At 38.4% G+C, this 18,813-nt stretch overlaps 3 protein-coding genes across 3 annotated transcripts in view; all 3 read right to left on the reverse strand.

Moving 5' to 3' along the window:
- LOC142349543 (coatomer subunit zeta-1-like) overlaps window positions 1-18,813 on the reverse strand; it is a 116,062-nt gene that overhangs the window by 37,075 nt on the left and 60,174 nt on the right. The window lies entirely within an intron of this gene.
- LOC142349539 (uncharacterized) lies at window positions 3,220-6,823 on the reverse strand. The gene has a single exon (XM_075401168.1). The coding sequence runs from the start codon at window positions 6,772-6,774 to the stop codon at window positions 3,328-3,330; it is 3,447 nt and encodes a 1,148-aa protein (XP_075257283.1). The 5' UTR covers window positions 6,775-6,823; the 3' UTR covers window positions 3,220-3,327.
- The window catches only part of LOC142349538 (tuberin-like), a 494,816-nt gene continuing 483,421 nt past the window's right edge, over window positions 7,419-18,813 (reverse strand). The window contains exons 2-3 of the mRNA XM_075401167.1: window positions 12,393-12,447; window positions 7,419-12,242 (exon numbers count right to left, since the gene is read on the reverse strand). Coding sequence (XP_075257282.1) covers window positions 7,566-12,242; window positions 12,393-12,440 — 4,725 coding nt within the window. The 5' untranslated portion in view covers window positions 12,441-12,447 and the 3' untranslated portion in view covers window positions 7,419-7,565. The remainder of the gene's footprint in view (window positions 12,243-12,392; window positions 12,448-18,813) is intronic.

Raw genomic sequence — 18,813 nt, forward strand, 5'->3', positions numbered from 1 at the left:
GAGAGAGAACTTTAGATCACACAAAAAGAATCAAGGACGTAAGTCATTCGAAATGTCAAAAAAACCACACGTTTACAATAATTGCTTGCTTCTCTTCGAGAGAAAAATTGAACATCCTGTTGACACTTCTCATTTGTACTGCTTTTTAAAAACAAACCGACAATTGCTCCTGAATAACAGGATTTAATTTAGAGGTATAACTGGTATATTATAAAATTTTTCATGGGTGTAAAAACTCCGCCCTGGTAGGGGTTCGAACCCGAGACCTCCTTGACAGCAGTCTGGCATCTTAACAACTACGCTACAAAGGATTTCAATCCTCAACTGCTCACGATCACTTTTATATTGGCAACAAACAACGAGAGCAATTCAGATCACACAAAAATGAAGAACTGGAGCGAGACAACGTCACATGAGAAGTTAAAGACTGTTCTAGAACAAAAGCTCGAAAACCGTCAAGCGATATTTTGCATAAAGACATCTCAAACGAATGTCGAGCAGTTGGCTTTGTCAGTAGCTAGCTACGGTTTAGGGATGCTAGCTTTAGCTTAAATGAAATGGCGTGGGGTGAGCACGACCGGTGGGTACGGGTGGAACGATGTAAAGGGGGTGGGGATGAGGGGTGAAAAGGGGAGTCGGTGAAGTGGGGTTGTGAGGGGGGCAAACTCTCAGAACCGCCCTCTGCACCATAAATTAATGTCTCAGGTGTATTGCATACTTAAAGTCTTGTAAGCCGAGAGCCTCCAAGAGATATTAATGCCCTCCGGGCGTTATCTGTTTCCGTTTTTCAGGACGAAAAGTCAAAAAGCTCAAACAAAAAATCGGTCGAGACAAATCGCATAAGAACGCAGCACTAGTATGATTGCCAAAAACTTCATTTGAGAGCAAATAAAACCTACCTGCAAGCAATATACACGTCACTCCATTTCATTTTGATATGACAAACAAAAAATATTGGTAAACAAGCTACAAAAATCATCAGAAATAGCAAAGTCAGTGGCAAAGTCCGCCTGTAAAAAAACCGCGAAAATCGATAATATAGCCTAGTAGAACAATTTCGTCCAGAAAGAATTGTTTAAAACTGCTGTGAAATGACGGACTTGAACAAAAAAAATGTCCTTATCGAAAATTTTCCTAATAGTTTATCATTTATCTCGCTCTGAAATGTTATAGGAAATTAGTCTACTTTGTTGAATTTTGTGCGCAGCTTGACTCCAAGAATTTGTTTCGACGAGCGGGACTTAATGTTTCAAATGAAATCCATCAAAAAAATGAATTGAAAACAAGGCGTCCCACACGACACCTCGAGTCTGAAAAAGTCAGCGCCCCAATATAATTTGAACTCTTAGTTGCAAAAAAAAATACGAAGTGAGTAAAAATAGCTCTCGTTAACGCTACACGGCTATTAAAACCAATATAAAATACCTCTCTAGCTCACTCAATGAGAGTGCCAATGTCCAATACATTTCAATGAATGTCCAAATAACATAAAAAAACACAGTTTTGACCGCGAAAAACCTGACTAGCTAAAACGGTGAATGAGTTTAAAACTGTGAATGTAAACTGTCAATTCAGCTCAAATATATCGAACAAATCAACAGTTCAAATTAGCGCCCAATATCACATTTCATTCTCTGCCATTCTGTGTCCACGTTGTGATTTAGGCAGATGCGGCTGGGGCTTTTGCCACGGCTGGCTTGAAGAACTCCTTTCGTCCGTCCTTGAATCCAGACCTGAATCTCTTGGCAACTCTTCGGAGGTGCTTGGTCTTGCCAACTCCGGTGGTTCTCCTCCTCTTTGCCTTCTCGGACCTACAAATCACAATTCATAGATGTTGGGCTCTAAGTTGATCGACAAGTATTTGATCAACTGCCGTCCAAATTTACAGTCAAATTATTCATTACAAAAAAAATCTAATACTGTCGTTTGCTTTGGCATTTCAATTTTATTGGGTACTGATAATTTTATTTGCCAAGAACGCATCTACTGTGAAAAGGACCAGTACTGGATTCGATTCCGCATCTTTTCCTTGCAAGCCCTACTTGCTAACCATTACACCAACTAGTCTTAAATTCTTGAAAATAGGCGTTTGCATTTTGTCGCAACCGAGAAGTTATATATATCAACTCATAGTAACTGCGGTTGGAAAACTGTTGCAGAACTTCGTACCCTAATCACCAGTGCAGTATTAGTTCACTGAGTTTTTTCCGATATTTGTTTCATGAATACGTTATGCAAACTGTCAGCTCCATCTCACAGCTATTCATTTTTGCTTAGCCCCAGAGTCGAACAAATTCTCAATGGCTATAAATCTAATCCCTGGGTTAAATTTTGTTTTATATATACCGTTCCCATTTGCAATTAATTTTTAAAACCCAATTAGACATTGTGAGGGTCAATTAGCACAGGCCTTAGAGACCCGAGATCAACTATTAATGGATGCCCTAGTTGATTGAGGACCTGTAAGTCTTGTAAGATAATCGATGGTCCATCAAAAATAATTTTATCATTTTTGCTATTACAGAACGTAAATATATTCGAAATTTCATGTTTCAACTTTAAAAATTTATAAGGTATATAATGAATAAGGTGAAGTAAACTGACCAGTTGTATCTTCTCATTTTCTTGTCAGGGTATCCGCAAGAAGAGCATTTCTTCTTCTGAATGTGGTAGCTCCTCTTGCCACACCTCCTGCATGTCATGTGGACCTTCTTGTTCCTCTGTCCAAACGAAGTGGTACCCTTGGTCATATTGGTTTGATACTACTACTCTCACTACTCGTGTAAACAACACAATAGGCACGCAACTAGCCGAGATCTGAAAGATGAATTAAACAATGTCAAAACAACAAGTCCATAGATTTAGTGAACATAATATTAAAATTAATCAGCTCTTGTTGCGATTAGAACAGTTGCATAATTTACGCCACAGTTTTGTTGATAAAACTACGAGTTTATGCCACTTTTTAATCTCCATATTTGCTATAAAAATAGCGCAATAAAAGAGTGAAATAAACTCGTATTTCCGTTAAACAAAGCAATTTTGGTGTATATTATTCGGCATTTAATTTTAAAAATAACTCAACAGTTTTTAAATACCATCTTATCCTTAATCGTTGTAGATCGACAATAAGCAACTTTGAGATTAAGAATGGCTAACGGTTCCAGTGCAACATGAACAAGACATCTCAAAATAAGCATCTAAAGCAAAAACTGATCATATGACCGAAAGTTTTATCCTAACTAGAATTTACTAAAATCAAAAATATCAAAATCAAATACAATCAAATCATTATGAATCAAATTCAGTTTCATGAATCAAAATTTTTCAAGCCTGCGCAGCTGGAGTGACTGGCCTTTTAATTTTCTTAGCAGATACCGAAGGCAAGTCCACTTTTCCAGTAGTAAGTTGCTCCATTTTAGCACTCATCAAATCGCGAACTATACACTGAGACAAACATGAACTTTGAGGCATCGTTGTTGAACTGTTGGTTTTATTCGGTCTCTTTTCAACTTTTCTAGCTGCTCGCTCTTTCACTTTTGCCTCATCATCGTCATCTAGCAAAACAAACTCTTCAAAAATTGGTTCCGGTAAAGTTTTCTGAGTAGCCCCCACTTGCTCAAAGCCATTTCCGGAACTTTCTGCATTTTGGTCAGGTCTAAATTTTAAATCAGTATTTTCAGTGATAAGAATTTCTTCAAACGGACCAATAAGCGCCTCTGGAATTGGTTGGTCTTTGAAAAAGAGACTAAATTCGTCGATCAACAGAGGGTTAAATTCAATCAAAGGAGTGACATTGTTCCATATAGACGTTTCGTCAACAGAACTGGACGCAAATGTGTCCAAGATAACATTAAAAAGTTTCGGGTTCTGGTACGTACACAATTCCACTTTTTGAAGAAACAATTTGGCGCGTTCAAAAGCCCGATATTCGAAATATAAGCCCAGAAGTAAAGCCGTGTTTAGATCGACGATTTTAGCCAATTGGAAGTACAAATTCGGACAAACAGCAAACAAAGCTTTAATTTCTTCGACTTTCATTTCAGAAGCATCGTTTTTGATATCGAGTTGGCCAAGTGAACTCAAAAATAACTCAAAATGATCGTCTCCTAACGCATCATAAATATTTGAAAGCAACTCTTCTTTCAAACTTTCAATCCGGCTTTCCAATTCAGGAGTAATTTCAGGATTAAAAGATTGCCGAACAAATAACACCATCGAGGAGAAACTTCTCTTACTTTGCTGCCAATTTTTCCTACGTTTAATGGTTCGTTTTTGAGCAGGTGCTTCGTTTGAAAAATGATACTGCTGGTTTGCAATTGGCCCAAAACTTTGATTTTGTGGGTTCAAAACTGGCTCAGATATCATTTTCACGTTCTCAGAAAAATTCCTGGAGAATTTAGAAGGTGAGTTAACTTTGATAATTTTCTTGGGCGAGCCAGTAAGGGATGTTTTGATTGCTCGTTTGACCAGTTTATCGCTTATAATTTTTGCAGGGCTTTTTCGGAATTTTTGGGGCGATTTTGACAGTAAAATTTTATCTGGTTGCGGGTACTCTAACGTCTCTTCATTCACAGCTACAAACTCGGAGCTGTTTCCTTCGTTCGGATCTGAACTGTCAAACTCGGGCTCTATTCCTTGCTCATTAAATTCTTGATCGACAACGACAGGTTCGACGACGTCTTGATTGCCGACGACTTCGTCTACCTCTGGTTCCGCGTCTTCATTCGCGAATGTTTTTCTCAGTTTGTCAGAAAATTCCAGAACATTATTCTGACACGATCTGACAAACTGTTTGCCTTGATCATTATCTAAGTATCTCAATATTTGCATCCACATTGGTAACGGCCACTCTGGGTGCTCAGAGACCATTTCAAAAGGAGCCTTCATCTCATCTTTCCTCATCCAGCTTACATCCACCGGCAGCGGTGGCAGCTCTTTGTACATGTCCAGATACTTGACAGGATTTGGGACTGCCGATTGCAGGAGAAAATAGTATCGCCTCATAATTCGCTTTGCACTCCTCATCGGAAGTAATTGTCGACTTATAAGCTCACACACTTTCTGCATAGTGAGTAACATTCGTCCATTCCTGTCTGGAATCATGGCGAGGTCCGACACACCAAGAGCTATCAAACAATCTTCGGGATCTGACCATCTAGGGTTAAAAATTTTATCGGGCTTGATTTTCGAGGGGCAGAAAAAGACGTAGGGCAGCAACTCTCGGTACATAAACACTTCAGAATACAGCATAACTCTAAGAAGTGGATTTGGCAACCCTCCTCTTGCTTGGGGTTGATAAGGGAATGGGTGGCTCACAATTTTAGAAGCCATTTCTAAATTATCCACTGTTATATGGTCGAAGTATTCGTGTTTACTGTTATGCAATTGCAAAATTATATCACGACTGGCGTCAGAAACGTGCTGCCAGTTTTTCAATGTCTTCGAGAGTAAAAAATTTTGAGTAACGAGTTGAGTGAATTGTTGCAACTGTTGTTTCAAAGTATCATGCAGTAAATCAAGGGTCCAACTATTGTTAAATTTCGTTTTATTCATATTCTTGTTTACTCGCTTTGAGTGAGAGATTTTAGGCAAAATTATTGTTTTGCAAATTGATCTCAGATCAACCTTTTTCTTAATTCCCAGGTAGTTGAGAGTTTCTTGTACCAAAGCCTCCTTTTCCTCTTGAGGAATTTCAAACTTACGAGTAAATTTTTCCAATTTGTCTTTACGCAATTCCGCTTTATAAACGTATAAGTTATAATCAAAATCAGGATCGGAATCTTGACTGTCTGATTCGTTTGACAGGTGTTCAACCTCCCCTTCGGATGCTAACCCTCTTAGCCAGTGCTTCCAAGTGACATCATCCTCATCAACTTGACTGGATGGTGTGGGAACCGAAAAATTGTCATCATTTAAAGAAAAACTTTCTGATCTTCGAGAGCTGCAAGCATTAATAACGTCATCAAAAGTTTGCCCACTTTCAGTCTCGTCGAAGTTCATAGGCAGTTCAAATTTGTTTATATCTTCACGTTCGAGGTTTAGCCGCTTTCGTGTTCGCGAAGCAATCGTTTCAAGAGAAGGTGCAGCCGACTCGGATTGCGTTTTTGGCGAGTTCTGGATATTCGAAAGCAGCTCTGCGACATCTGGCAGCTCGAAATCTGGATCCATTTCGTCATCTTCTTCAACCTCTGTTTCCTCGAGCGACGTAGAACCAACATCTTGGATGTTATCGAGAAGTTCATTTTCGAAAAGAGAATTTTGATTTTGCAGCGGCGCGTCTAGCAGCGCCAAAAAAGAATTGTTCAACAAATCCTCATCTTCTACAGGTGGGAGTTTGCGCTTTTGAGCACGAGTTTTAACTTGAGTGGGAACTGGGGAAGCAGGTGGTGCTTCCACGAGAGGCGGAAGTTTTCCTTGATTGTCATCAGTTTGTTCACTAGCCAGAAATTCTTCAGACAGCAAACTTTGGACAAGAGGGCTTCTAATAACAGCGTAAATGAAGTTGACCACATTACTGCCTTTGAGACTGAATTTGAACTTTTTGGTTTTAAGGCTTTGGTCGATATCTAGATTCAGGAATCTTTCTTCCTCCTCTTCAGTCAGTTTGGGCAGCCTATAACCGTGATGCAGGTCGTGCATTCCTCGCCTGTTACCCGATTTGTTCAAACGCATTGGTTGTTCCTTAGTTTTGCCCTGATTAGTAGCATTGCCGGTGGTCGCTACTTCTGAGTATTTTGTCCCCAGCTGCGGCAGTGATGGCTTCTTCGACATTTTGCCAAATTAACTACCCTATAGCTATCTGAAAAGGAAAAAGAAAATAAACATTACTTTCCACAAGAATTACGAGCGTATACCGGTATGAAAAAACTAGATACAAAAAGAATGTTGCCGTCACTTCCTCTTGTCTTTTGACACGTGGTTAAAAAAGGAAAAAGTGACATGTGGATAAAAAAGTGAGTTAATTTACTCGCAAAATTAGGTACCAGTAGAAGCTAGTAATGAGGCGAACATAATACAAAAATGACCAATTTATGGCTAAAACAAACATTCAGAAACAAACGAGTTATGTAACTAATTATATCAGCCATAGTATTTATGTATTGATGATGCAAACGCCACCGCCTAAGTTTTATAACCAGAGTTTACTAAAATAGACGCTTACGCAAAGAAAATAATACCATTTTACTGAAAATTTTATTCATCATGTCCCAAAATCAGAATTAGCCAGAACATGTAATAGAGGATTCGAAACGACTTCAGATCATTTTAGCTATATTAGTTACAAACTTAAGTGTTCGCACTCAAATATCAGAAATGCTTCTAATGCAACTCGATATCTAGGACACCAAAATTAGTCCTCCAAAAAACCAGAAAACGAACACCGTAATTTTAAACTGTAATGACTCGACGAAGCCTGCGTAATAAAATTAAATTAATATCAAATTTGAAAACTAAAAAGCTACTTATCAAAATGGCTACTTAATTACTTGATTAATATGATTAAACCCAAACGATCATTGTCAAATACACTTGATTAATGAAATACACGTAATGAGCACCAGTTATTGGAGAAGATCATCAGGCGCCGCAAATTTGATTTTCATTTTGCGGATAATGTCCAATCGTTTCTGCCAATTGTTGCAATAATCCAAATTCTTTTCTTTGAACAGGTACCCGTGACACGCCATGCTTGCATGCAGAGCCATTTGTCGAACAAACATTGACAAGTTTCCGTCTGAAATGATCTTTTCCTCTTTGGCCGCGTGAAGAACCCAGGGTTCCAACTCCCGTTTGCAGATTAATTTGACCGAATTCCGCTTCGCATCTGTTGGCGTCACGACAATGCTAACGAAGTTCAGCTCAGTTTTTATAATCGAGTTTGAAAGCCTTGGCGTTTTTGTATCATTGTACAAAATCAGAACGGCATCGTTGCCGAGGAGACCTTTCTTCCGGTTGCAATCGGGATCATCATTCGGATCCGGAGTCGGGATCAGTGTCGCAACATGAAACATCATTTGGAACAAATCATCGATCCAGCAAATTGCCAGTTTTCCATCTCGTTCATGTTGCGATTTATCCAATCCCGCATTGTAAACTTTCTGTTCTTTGTTGCATTCTGAAAGAGTTACTACCGATCCCAAGCTTCTGATAAATTCGGTGTATCTTTCACTTCCACAAATATTAGACAATACGGCACTTTCGTCAAACTCCTGACCTTCCGCTACGTACAATACTCCGACTTTGTGCGTATTAAAAGGCAGACAATTATCAAAATAATTCAACTCATCCTTCAAGTCTTCTGAATCTGGTAAACAAAATATTGGGTTCGAGTTACCTCTCTTGCTGTCCAAATTTGAATCTCGACCTTTATTTTTCTCAAAAGACTGCTGATGGATAGCTCCAATCAGTTGATAGAAAACGGTCGAAGGATTACTGAAGTCAAAGTTTGACGACTTTGTCAAATCCGAGTTCGAAGAGTTTAGACCTCGAGTCACTATTCTCTGTCTGATCCTAGAAGGTGCAACGTTTCCAGTTGCAACAACTGAAGATGCATGACGTTTCTTTATTATTGCTTCCTTCGATTCACGCTGGCTCTGTGCTTGATTCATTCCGTAAATTGCGTTACTGTTTAAACTTCTCACAATACGAATATCGTTCGAAGCGATATCGTCAAGAGAGCGAGATCTGAGCATGTTTGAGAAGTCAAACGAAACTTTAGGCTTCCCTCCAGATCCTGAGACGGACGGCCGCTGCACTTCAGTTGTCATCGTGAAAGTGCTTCCTGTAGAAATGCATTCCATCTCGGTACTCTCGCTTATTCCACAAAAATCGGTGCTTCCACAACTTGAAGCAGCAGTCGATTGTTGGCTGTAATCACTGGAACTGTTCACAACACCAACTAAAAGAGAACTCAGATTTTCCAAACCAAAATCACTGGTTACTAATGAGCTGGTACCGCCCTGACTTTGGGTTCTAAGAAGATACGACAGGTCACCCGTAGCTGTTCTAACATACACTTCCGCCCACCTCGAAATCCAACACGGACAATGCTTCACAGCTTCGTTTGAAGTCAAGAACGTCGGCAATTTAGTTCTCTCACGTTCGCAAGTCTGCAGACCTTGTTTCGCGTGAGGTGTTTGAGGAGTCGATTTATGTCTCTGTCTATCAACTTTGGGCTTCGGTTCTCTTTTCAAGACCTCATTGGCTCTTTGATTGCAGTCGCCACAAAGACCGTTTGATTCCAACTGAGCGCTATTTCCACTAGTTGTGATTGTTATGATCCGATTATTTACAACCCAAGTTCGAGAAACTCCATTTGACAACAAGAATTTGCTGATCTCGCATCGCTTTGGTTGTGCCAGAGTTTCGCAGAATACATGACGTAAAATCACATCCATACAAATTTCAAGTGCATCAATTTGTAAACTTAAAATTTCGCTCAGACTGGACTTGGACGAGTCCGATTTGGTGATCAATTTTTCAGCCGCCTCAAAACTATCTCTTGATGTCTCCGTCGATGTTTCGGCATTGGCTTTACCCGGCTGATCAGTTTTCGAAGAGTTTCTCAAATGTTCAGCATACTGCAACTTTTTCTGTAAATTTGCGATTCGGTTCTGAAGTTCTTTTAGAATCAGTTTCTTCAGTTGAACCCGAAATGCTACCTTACACTTCAAGAACCACACACAAACTAAGTTAAGAGCAACTTCTACGCAATATTTAGAGTACAGTTCATAGTCTACAAATTGCAAAATTATGGTCAAAATCTGTTTGTGGTCTTCATTGGTCAAATTATGGTGCAGAGAGGGCAACTGTGATAGCATGAAAATCAGGTCTAGCGCTGGAACCGACATTGTTCGAGAACTTCTGACCAAGAAAATGTTGGACAAAATTGTGGGTAGCCACTTAATGCAAATGTCGGGGCACTCCATGAAACAAACTGACAACGCACAAAGACACGTCACACCATACTTGGAATCCTGAATGGCACTAGTCAAACACTCGACAATTCTTCTTGCTTTAGCTCCTAAAGGGTACGTAACTAAACAAATCAAACACTGGAAAACTAGACTTCGAAAGTTACCGAATGTTTCTAAATAACTGGAAGAAGTTTCAGCGCTGGAAAAGAATCGAAATTTGAACCCGGTTGGTTTCAAATCGATTAGAATACAGAGTTCGATAACTAACTGCTCCAGATATGTTCTGCCTAATGATATGGTACCCAAATCATCGTTACCCTCGATAACATTTACTTCCACAATCTTTCTATGAAAAATTCTCTCAACGGGTTCCTGGCACTGCAGAAAGGGAGGAACCGATCTGACCAGCTCCTCAAAAATCCTATAATCCTTTTGCTCTTTCAAGGAATTGAACAGAAGTTTGAGGCCTAGAGTCAATGCATTTTCCACACTCACAATCGAATTTTTTTCTGGCATACACAGCATTGCATCGTGCAATTTCAGGAGGTCGGAGCGGATCAAGAATTTCGACAGCTTCACTTGCAAGTCCGGGGTCCAGAACTTGAGAGCAGTTAAACGCAGTAACGCATGCCCAAACGCAAGAAGTACATCAGATATTGCTTGTATTTCTTCGGAAGATGATTTTATTTCATGCTGACTAATTGCAATAATTTGATCACTTAACATCAGTGTTCTTTGCAAAAATGTTGTCAAGAGTATTCTATGACTTGGTGCTGCGGTCGAAAAATCTTGTGATTCTAGAATCTTGGCGAACGATTTCATGAACGATGAAAAATCACACATTTTGTATGTTAGGTAATCAAAATAGTATGTCAGAATTAAAGTTGCATGATCGTCGTCTAAAGCCAACCAATCTACTTTTGCAACGCAGCAAAGCGTAACTTCGTGAATCTCTTCAACATGTAGTATGAATAATCTGTTGGTCCTGAATTCTGATAACTTTCGGAAGAGAATGTTCAGTTCAACTGTTTCCGCATTTTGCGAGAGAGCTCCAAATTTGTTCAAATAAAACTCATACCTAGGTATCCATTTGTCATCAAGGACTCTGTTACATAAGAACAAAAAATCAAAGGCCTCTGTCAAAAATTTGATTGATAGAAAGTTTAAACCAACGTCCACAACTTCTAGAAACGTCAACACCTCGAAACCAGTCGGTCGTAATGTAAAGTGAGCCAGTTCCTCAGAGAAGAAATATTCCAGTTGAGTTGCAACTTGGTTCAGAACTTTGACTTCACTTTGCTTTTCTCGATACAAACAAAGTGATAATATGTTGAGAACCTCTGGTAGTTCCGAAGTGACTATTGGAGCTTTGTCATTCACACGTTCGACTATCTTACCGAGATTTAATGTAACTTTACATATAGAAGAATCGATGTCTCGTTCAGTTTGGTCCACCGAAATTTTCTCAACAACTTTATAAAGAGTATCACAAACGCCAGTAATGTCAATTTCAATTCTTGGGTTTTCAATCAAAGTCAGATAATGGTCAATAAACTGCACACGTAAAAAGCTTAATTCAAGGTTTTTTAACAACACATTATAAAACCTTAAAGCACTACTGCCCCAGTGCGGTGTTCCTTTCACACAAGCCAGGAAATTTAAAACCGCTTGAAGACTGCTTGAGTTAGCTTTGGTCACTAGGTGAACAATCTGCTCTATTGATTCAGAACAAAACACACCAGAATCATTTGTTAAAAAATCTAGCACCAAGTTGGCAGAAATTTTGAACCTGTCTTCGCTATTAACATTGAACTGCAGATGACATATTAGAACTTCAATAAACTGACAGCGAAATTGATGACCAAACAACTGGCCATGCTTTTTCAAATTTTGATTTATCAGCAACACCAGTTCATCGGATAGACACAAATGCACGATTCCGGCAAATGACGCAACAAAGAGCTCCAGGACGTTCACCAATTCTATTTCAAACTCTGGCACATCGATTTCTTCCAGGAGAAGCGTTGCTAGTTTGATTATGTGCCTCCAAATAGATTCATTCCAGGTATCGAGTTCATCGAAATTACGACACAAGAAATGAAGCAAGCATTTCTTGACAAAACTCGACGATTTCTTTCGATAATGAACCTCACGCGTAAATGACACTATTTCCGACCAGACTTCATCGGCGTCAGTAGCAGACACATCCGTGAGCGGTGCCCAAATGGAAGCAAATTCATTCTCATTCAGTTTCAGAGTTTCCAAATTGGATGTCAAATCCTTCAGTCGTTTCAAATGTTGGTCCAGTTTGGCTTCATTTTCCTTAACAAAAATGACGGATTTTCAAAAAAAAACTAATTAAAATTTCCGGCTTTAGATATCACTGAATTGTTAAGTAGAGTGGGTTACCTAACATATTGCACACTAAATTAATCAGATTGAGATGTCTGAATAAATTTTAAGAAAACTAACCTCAATTTTTAGATCACGTCTGCAGTCCGGAGAAACTTTGTCAAACATAAGACACCTAAAGTAGTTGTCGAACATAAGACACCCCGTCACAACAAACAATTTTTTTTCCTCCTTTTTGAAAAGGTGCCGGGAGTTAATAACAAAACTTCGAGTCTGATAGCAAGCCAAAAACTTGAAACTTGAACTATTTAAGTTCAAGTTTGAAGGATCGTCAATTAAAAACTTTATTACGAACGTTTTCGAACTGAGTTCATCATCAGGTTATAAAGAACACAAAATGCTTAAATGAAAAGCCAGAAAATAAAATGCAAATCACTTAAATCCACTCAGTCAATGAAATTAAAAACGAACTTTTAAATACCTACAGTCGTATCTACAAAAATTTACATCCAGATGTTTAAAAATGTTTAAACTAATGTTCCCGTTTCAGAAGCCATCGAAGATGCTCTGCGATGTCTTTACCCCAGCGATACCCCCTCCCAATATTGATAGTTCAACGTTTAAGCTCCTATTCGAACTGGCTGTCACAAATGTTTATTCTAAAAGTAATGGTAACTGGAATTGCCAAAGGTTTGGCAATAGGCGCTTCCCTGCGTTATATTGTCCCAAATTTATATGAAAAGTTTTGAAGAGAATGAAAGTGCCAGAGGCTGTTGAAAAGCTAAGTCAATTATCAAATCCAACTTAAAGTTCTTCTAATTACAATAAGTGCTGAGATTGAGATGAGCTCTGGAGAAACAAAACTTCAAAACCAAAATGCTCTAACTGACATAAGCAAGTGTAGAACAGCAAAACTTGCACGGAAAATTTGAGAACTGCTATCACATGAAGTGTCAAAATCTAAGTAAAGAGCAATACGAAAAAAATTTGAAATTTAACTCACTGATAACCACACTACTATAGTAGCCAACCGTGCGCAATACTCTATGTCTTTGGCTAATTGAGCGTGGTTCTTGGTTAAAATGCAAAGTTAGAAGTAACATTGTCAAGAAGATTAAGGTAAAAAAAAGTTTGTTTAAATAAACTATGATTTAATAGAGTGGTTAGCTCTGATGGTAAGTTTGATGTTTAATGAATGAAAATAATCCTCGTTTTGATCGGTGCCCAATATCGGTTCTATCATCGTGGTAAATTAACCAAGTCAACAAAGATATGTCAGTTTCGTTGATTTCGCTCGAAGCCCGAGCTTTGTCTAATCACAGGTCTCTTCACTTTTCTGACACCTATCAATCTTGTGTCAGCCATAAAGCAAAAAAAACAAGTTTTAAACTAAATCTTTACCCTTGAAACCCCAGGCCTTTAGTACATCTTTTTTATATACGTGTGATACTCAGACTGCCCCCTTTTAACAGGAATAGAGTGCACCACTCACGCAAAAATTAATAATATTTTTTGTTCACAGTTCTTGTTATGTGGACGTCCTAATATACAAAAATTTTGTAGAATCATAGGGACAGTTTGATTATTGGTTTTGGTTGTTCGTAACTTTTTCTGCCTCGTCAAATCCAAATATTTTGTACGCTTCCCGTGCCGCATCATTTGTCAGAATTTGATATGCCCGGTTGATGGTCTTGAAGAATTCTTCGTCTCTACCAGCATCAGTGTGCGTCAACAGGCTCATTTTGTGGTAGTGTTTCTTGATCTAATCTTTGAAGCAGAACTTTTTACCAACAAAAATCTCGTATAGCGTTGCATACCGGTTCATAATGTTTTTGTTCCGAATCTCGGATAAATATTTCTCCGCGGCCATGGTTTTTGGCATTTTGTTTTTAAGAGTACTCTTTTATCGATCAATGAGAGAACCTTTTTTCCGGCATTCGTTGGCCAAATACTGATTGTAGTGTTCTCGCTGCTCAAGCTCTGACCGCAATTGGTCATTCACGTTCTCCATATTTTCGATTGCTTCGAACTTCTTAGTAGCTCTGACTTTCAAATGGCCAACTCTTGCTTCATTAACTCAATGGATTGCTCCTGTTCAGCTTTTCTGGCTGCTGCTGCCTTTAAGTTATCTCGTAACTACTCACAATCGGCAATCCATTTGCCCAAAGCTTCTTTTGTTGCCTCTTTGGTCTTCTTGCAATAGTTATCCAGTTCTTGTCGAAGCTCGACGAGGTCTTGTTGAATTGAAGAGTTAGTACTCTTCAACTTCTCTAACTGTAAGCACTGGTTTTGCAGTTCCACTTCAGTCTGCAGAGCACGCGACCGAACATTGGCTGGTGCCAGATGTTCTAGCGTAGAAAATTTCTGAGTCCGCGACAGACAAGATTCCACTCTATACACTCCCGGGGAAATCCCTGAAAGAACTTTCCACAATTCTGGCGTGTAATAAACATAATCACCAATCTGTGGAATCTCGTTACCTGCTATATTGTATAAAAAACCCTTTTTGCTTCTAAATTGTCTCGATATTTTCAGTTTTGAACTCAAGATTTTTCCTTTTTTCCATTTTTGGTCTCGGACTTGAGACCTTCCCGTTTTTTTGTCTGGATTCAAGATGATTTTTTGGTCTTGAACTCGAGACGTTGCCTTTTTTGGTGTTGAACTCAAGACAACTTTTTTGGTCTCGAACTCGAGACGTTCTTTCCTGTTTTTAGTCTTGAACTCAAGACAACTTATTTTTCTTTCACTTTTTTAGTAAACAACTAACTCTTTCAATGACTCTTTTTCTTCAATCATTTTCTTTTGTTCTCGGCGTTCATTTATTAATTTGAGTAATTGTGTTCCCGTTATGGGGTCAAGATTAAGCAATAGTTATCGCCAAGATGCTCCATTAATAACTAATGCAAAATAGATGAGCAAGGTAGGAAAATTTTTCACAAATTGAAAAATGAGGTAGACAAATAAGACTGACACAGCAATGTCCTTCGCTTTCAACTAAATGTATAAGCTTTCGATTCTTAAATTCTGAAAAAAATGTTATTTCATTTGTTAGAAAAACTTGTTGTTGGAACTGATCGTTCCAGTGAATAAAATTTTTATGACTGTATTTTCCATCAGAATCTCGGAATGCTTCCTAACTGATAATTCCTTTAATATTCTGGGGAACTGTTCGAGCAATTTGACTCTGTTTTACGTCTGATGTGGAGAAAAGGCTGCGATGCAGGTTTTCATCATTTACATTTAAGTTACTATTCATCGAACACTGATATATCTCGCAATTGAATTTCATCAGCATTGTTGAAAACTGCCGTCTTCTAATTTGACAACATTTGGGTACAGCGGGTTGTATGCAGCGATTGTATAATTATGATACAAAACTTTTGTAATAGGGTCCTTATATCAAATAAAAGAAAAATTCTGACCCTCTACTAACACAGGAACTTCTGTGCAAAAAGGAAAATTAGTTATTGTTGCTACCATCTTGATACATTTATGAACATATAACACAGATCCTGCTCTTTCGACGTGAGTTCCTTTCTCGAAGAACACTACTGATGGACTAACTATGTTTTTTGATAATTCAAGCATTGTTTGAATTCTTAGTCGTTGATTCTCGCATTGGAGCGTTCTAAGTTTGAAAAAAATTTTCCTCTCTCTTTGAGAAGTTCAAAATTAAAGGTTTCAACAACCCTTGAAAGAAGTATCTCCATTGTTATTTTAAGATTACCAATTTTTAGTTCTGACCTCTCCTCGGAATGAAAAACATCTGGAACTCCGATAGTTTTTACCTGCTGTCCACACAAACTAATTGCTGTTTCCTCTAAGATTTCTATTGCAAAATCTTCATATTTGATTTTGTATAAAATTTTTCCGCCGAAAAAAAGGTCTTGTTGTTACCAAAAATGTTTGCAGGGTCCTCCTTATTAAAGCGTTTGATCATTCGAAAGTTTTGCTCACCTTGATTTTCAAAAAAATAGTTTCCTAGGTCGTCTTGAGAACATGTGGTTTTGATGAAAATAGTATTTGAGAATTATAGGGGATCCTTAAAATTTAATAGGTTTCTTTGTAGCACCTTCCCCCAAATTGTTATTGTTGCTTTGATTTCCACTTTTCCGATAAGTTTTCTCCTAAGGGTGAAACCCACTCTACAGGCTCTGCATACATAGCGCCTTCGCGCCCATTTTTTGCCATGAAGCTTTGACTATACTCTTTGACATAAGTGGTTCCGCTGGCTTGCTGTAAAATTGTTTCAGTTAACAGCCTGTTGACTTTGAAGGTCATATCTCCAAAACCTGGTGTGGCAAAATTTTTGTTCTGCCAAATATTTCTACAAACTCCCTCGTTTAAAGGGAATTTTGATTTTAGTATTCTCGAATTATTTTGTGAGAAAAATGACACCGTCATATATGTTGCTTTTTTAATCTGCCGACACTGTATATACCGCTTCATACATGTCAGTTTTTAGTTTTATCTGAAGCTGAACCTCAGCATATATCAAACTGCATTCTTCTCTTGTTTTCGATACTCGAATTTTTTATCACAGTTTGAGCTGTGATCTAGAGAATAGATCTTTGTGGATACGATATTGTCAAAATCATAACCGTATAACTTGATACAAAGTGATGGAGAAGCAAAAATGGCTAGCAATGCCAGATACGAACATATGGATACTCCATCACACGATGATCCGGATGAACTCGCCTTTCTTTTCGATTCCCTTATTTCTTTCTGGACTTTCTTGAAACAACAACATCATCAGTTTCCTGACTGCTACAATACTCTTCGTCTTGCTCAGTAAAGTAAATCGTTAATTTCTTAAGCAACGATTTCAATCGGCTGCTAGACCTTTTAGCCATTTTTGGTGCCTTGGGATCCCTATTAATCTTTTCTTAAGTATTTTTTTATTACTAATAGATTCCTGTGTTTTTTTCTGGTTTTAGAATTTTTGTTTCTGCTGCTTTTTTTCCAGTGTACTCTGTAGGTTTTGATGAAGTTGCTCCTCCACCCTCGCAACATATTTTCCCTTCATTTGCCCTTTAGAGGTTATTTGCTTTGATTTTTAGCTTCATTCTCCAACGTGTCATTTGCAACATTTAGTGAATTGTTAGCATCCACAGCTTCGGATTGATTTTCTGTGTTTAACTTGCTTTCACTGTCTGTTGATGATTCTATTTCAATTATATCACCATCGGTGGAGCTGTTCAAATCGGTATTCTTCTGCTCCTTAAAGATTATTTTTAATTTCGCCTGATGCTCAGTCGTGAATGGCTTTTCTCGTGCTTTATATATTTTCAGTCGGTCAGAATGGACCTTAATAGTTTTACTCGTATTTTTATCTTCTACCTTGAAATTTAAATCGTTTGTAATTTCAACTATTATGTATGGTCCTCTATAGAAAGGAGTAAATTTTCTTATTTCTCCTTTTTTAACCGTTGGGTTGAAAACTAACACTTCTTCGCAAATTTAACGCTCGGTCCACACTTACTGCAATCATAGTAGGTCTTCTGGCGTTCTTGTTCGACATCCATATATTCTCGCATCAACTGATGCGTTTCCTGTAGTTTCTGTTTCATTGTGAATACATAGTCACTTGGTGTTGCATATATTGCAGTCTGTGGTTTGCTATAGATGCAGTCTATAGGTACCGGCAGTGGAAAACCCAGTACTACATACGCTGGGCTGTTTGTTGGTACAATATGGATTGATGATCCAATTTGGTCCAATCATTTTGATACTGGCCTATGTATTTGGAGATACAATCTTCTATTGTCCGAGTTGTTCTTTCAATCATTGCGTTCCCTCGTGGTTGGTAGGACGTTGTTGATGTCCTCTGAATTGATTCCTAGTTCACTGCAAAGACTACGAAATAAATTTGACATAAATTTCGACCCTTGGTCACTGTGTAAATTGACTGGACAGCCGAATCTCGCTATCCAGTGTTCAACAAACGCTTTTGACACGGTTTTGCCTCTTGCTTGGTTAAAACTACTGCTTCGTACCACTTACTGAATTGATCACGGATAAGCAAAATGTACTTGTTTCCCTGAGACTTGGGAAGTGCACCCATGATATCAAGAGATAGAAGCAAAAATCGATGACTAGGTTTCCATTTTGTGAGTGAGGGCCGACTTTCTGCTTAGTGCCTTTCCTTTTTAGGCACACATAACAGCTTTCTATCCAATTTCTTACGTCTCTTCTCATGAACGGCCACTAAAACCATTCACAATCCCTTTGATATGTTTTCTCAAACCCAAAGTGACCTGCGCTAGGAGAGTCATGCAGCAGCTCAAGCACGTTGCACACTCTCTCCTATGGTACAAGCATTTGGTAAACAGTCTCAAAATTTGGTTCTCTTTCGTGTTTACGATGAAAAATCCCGTCTATGAAAAAAAGATTTGTATACTGAACCCAGTATTTGCATAACTCCTTTGATGGTCCATTTTTCATTTGCCGTGGTACCGGTCTTTTTTTGTTTAGTATCCAGGAGTATACTTCTTTGAGTTTATTGTCATTTTGCTGCGAATCTCGCAGTTTTCCTGCC

The sequence above is a fragment of the Convolutriloba macropyga genome, chromosome 11, assembly GCF_964194025.1.
Source record: "Convolutriloba macropyga chromosome 11, txConMacr16.3, whole genome shotgun sequence".
NCBI lineage: Eukaryota > Metazoa > Xenacoelomorpha > Acoela > Convolutidae > Convolutriloba > Convolutriloba macropyga.

What these genes read in the sequence shown, in the direction of transcription:
- LOC142349539 (XM_075401168.1), bottom strand. Translation starts at nt 6,774, where the DNA reads ATGTCGAAGAAGCCATCACTGCCGCAGCTGGGGACAAAATACTCAGAA.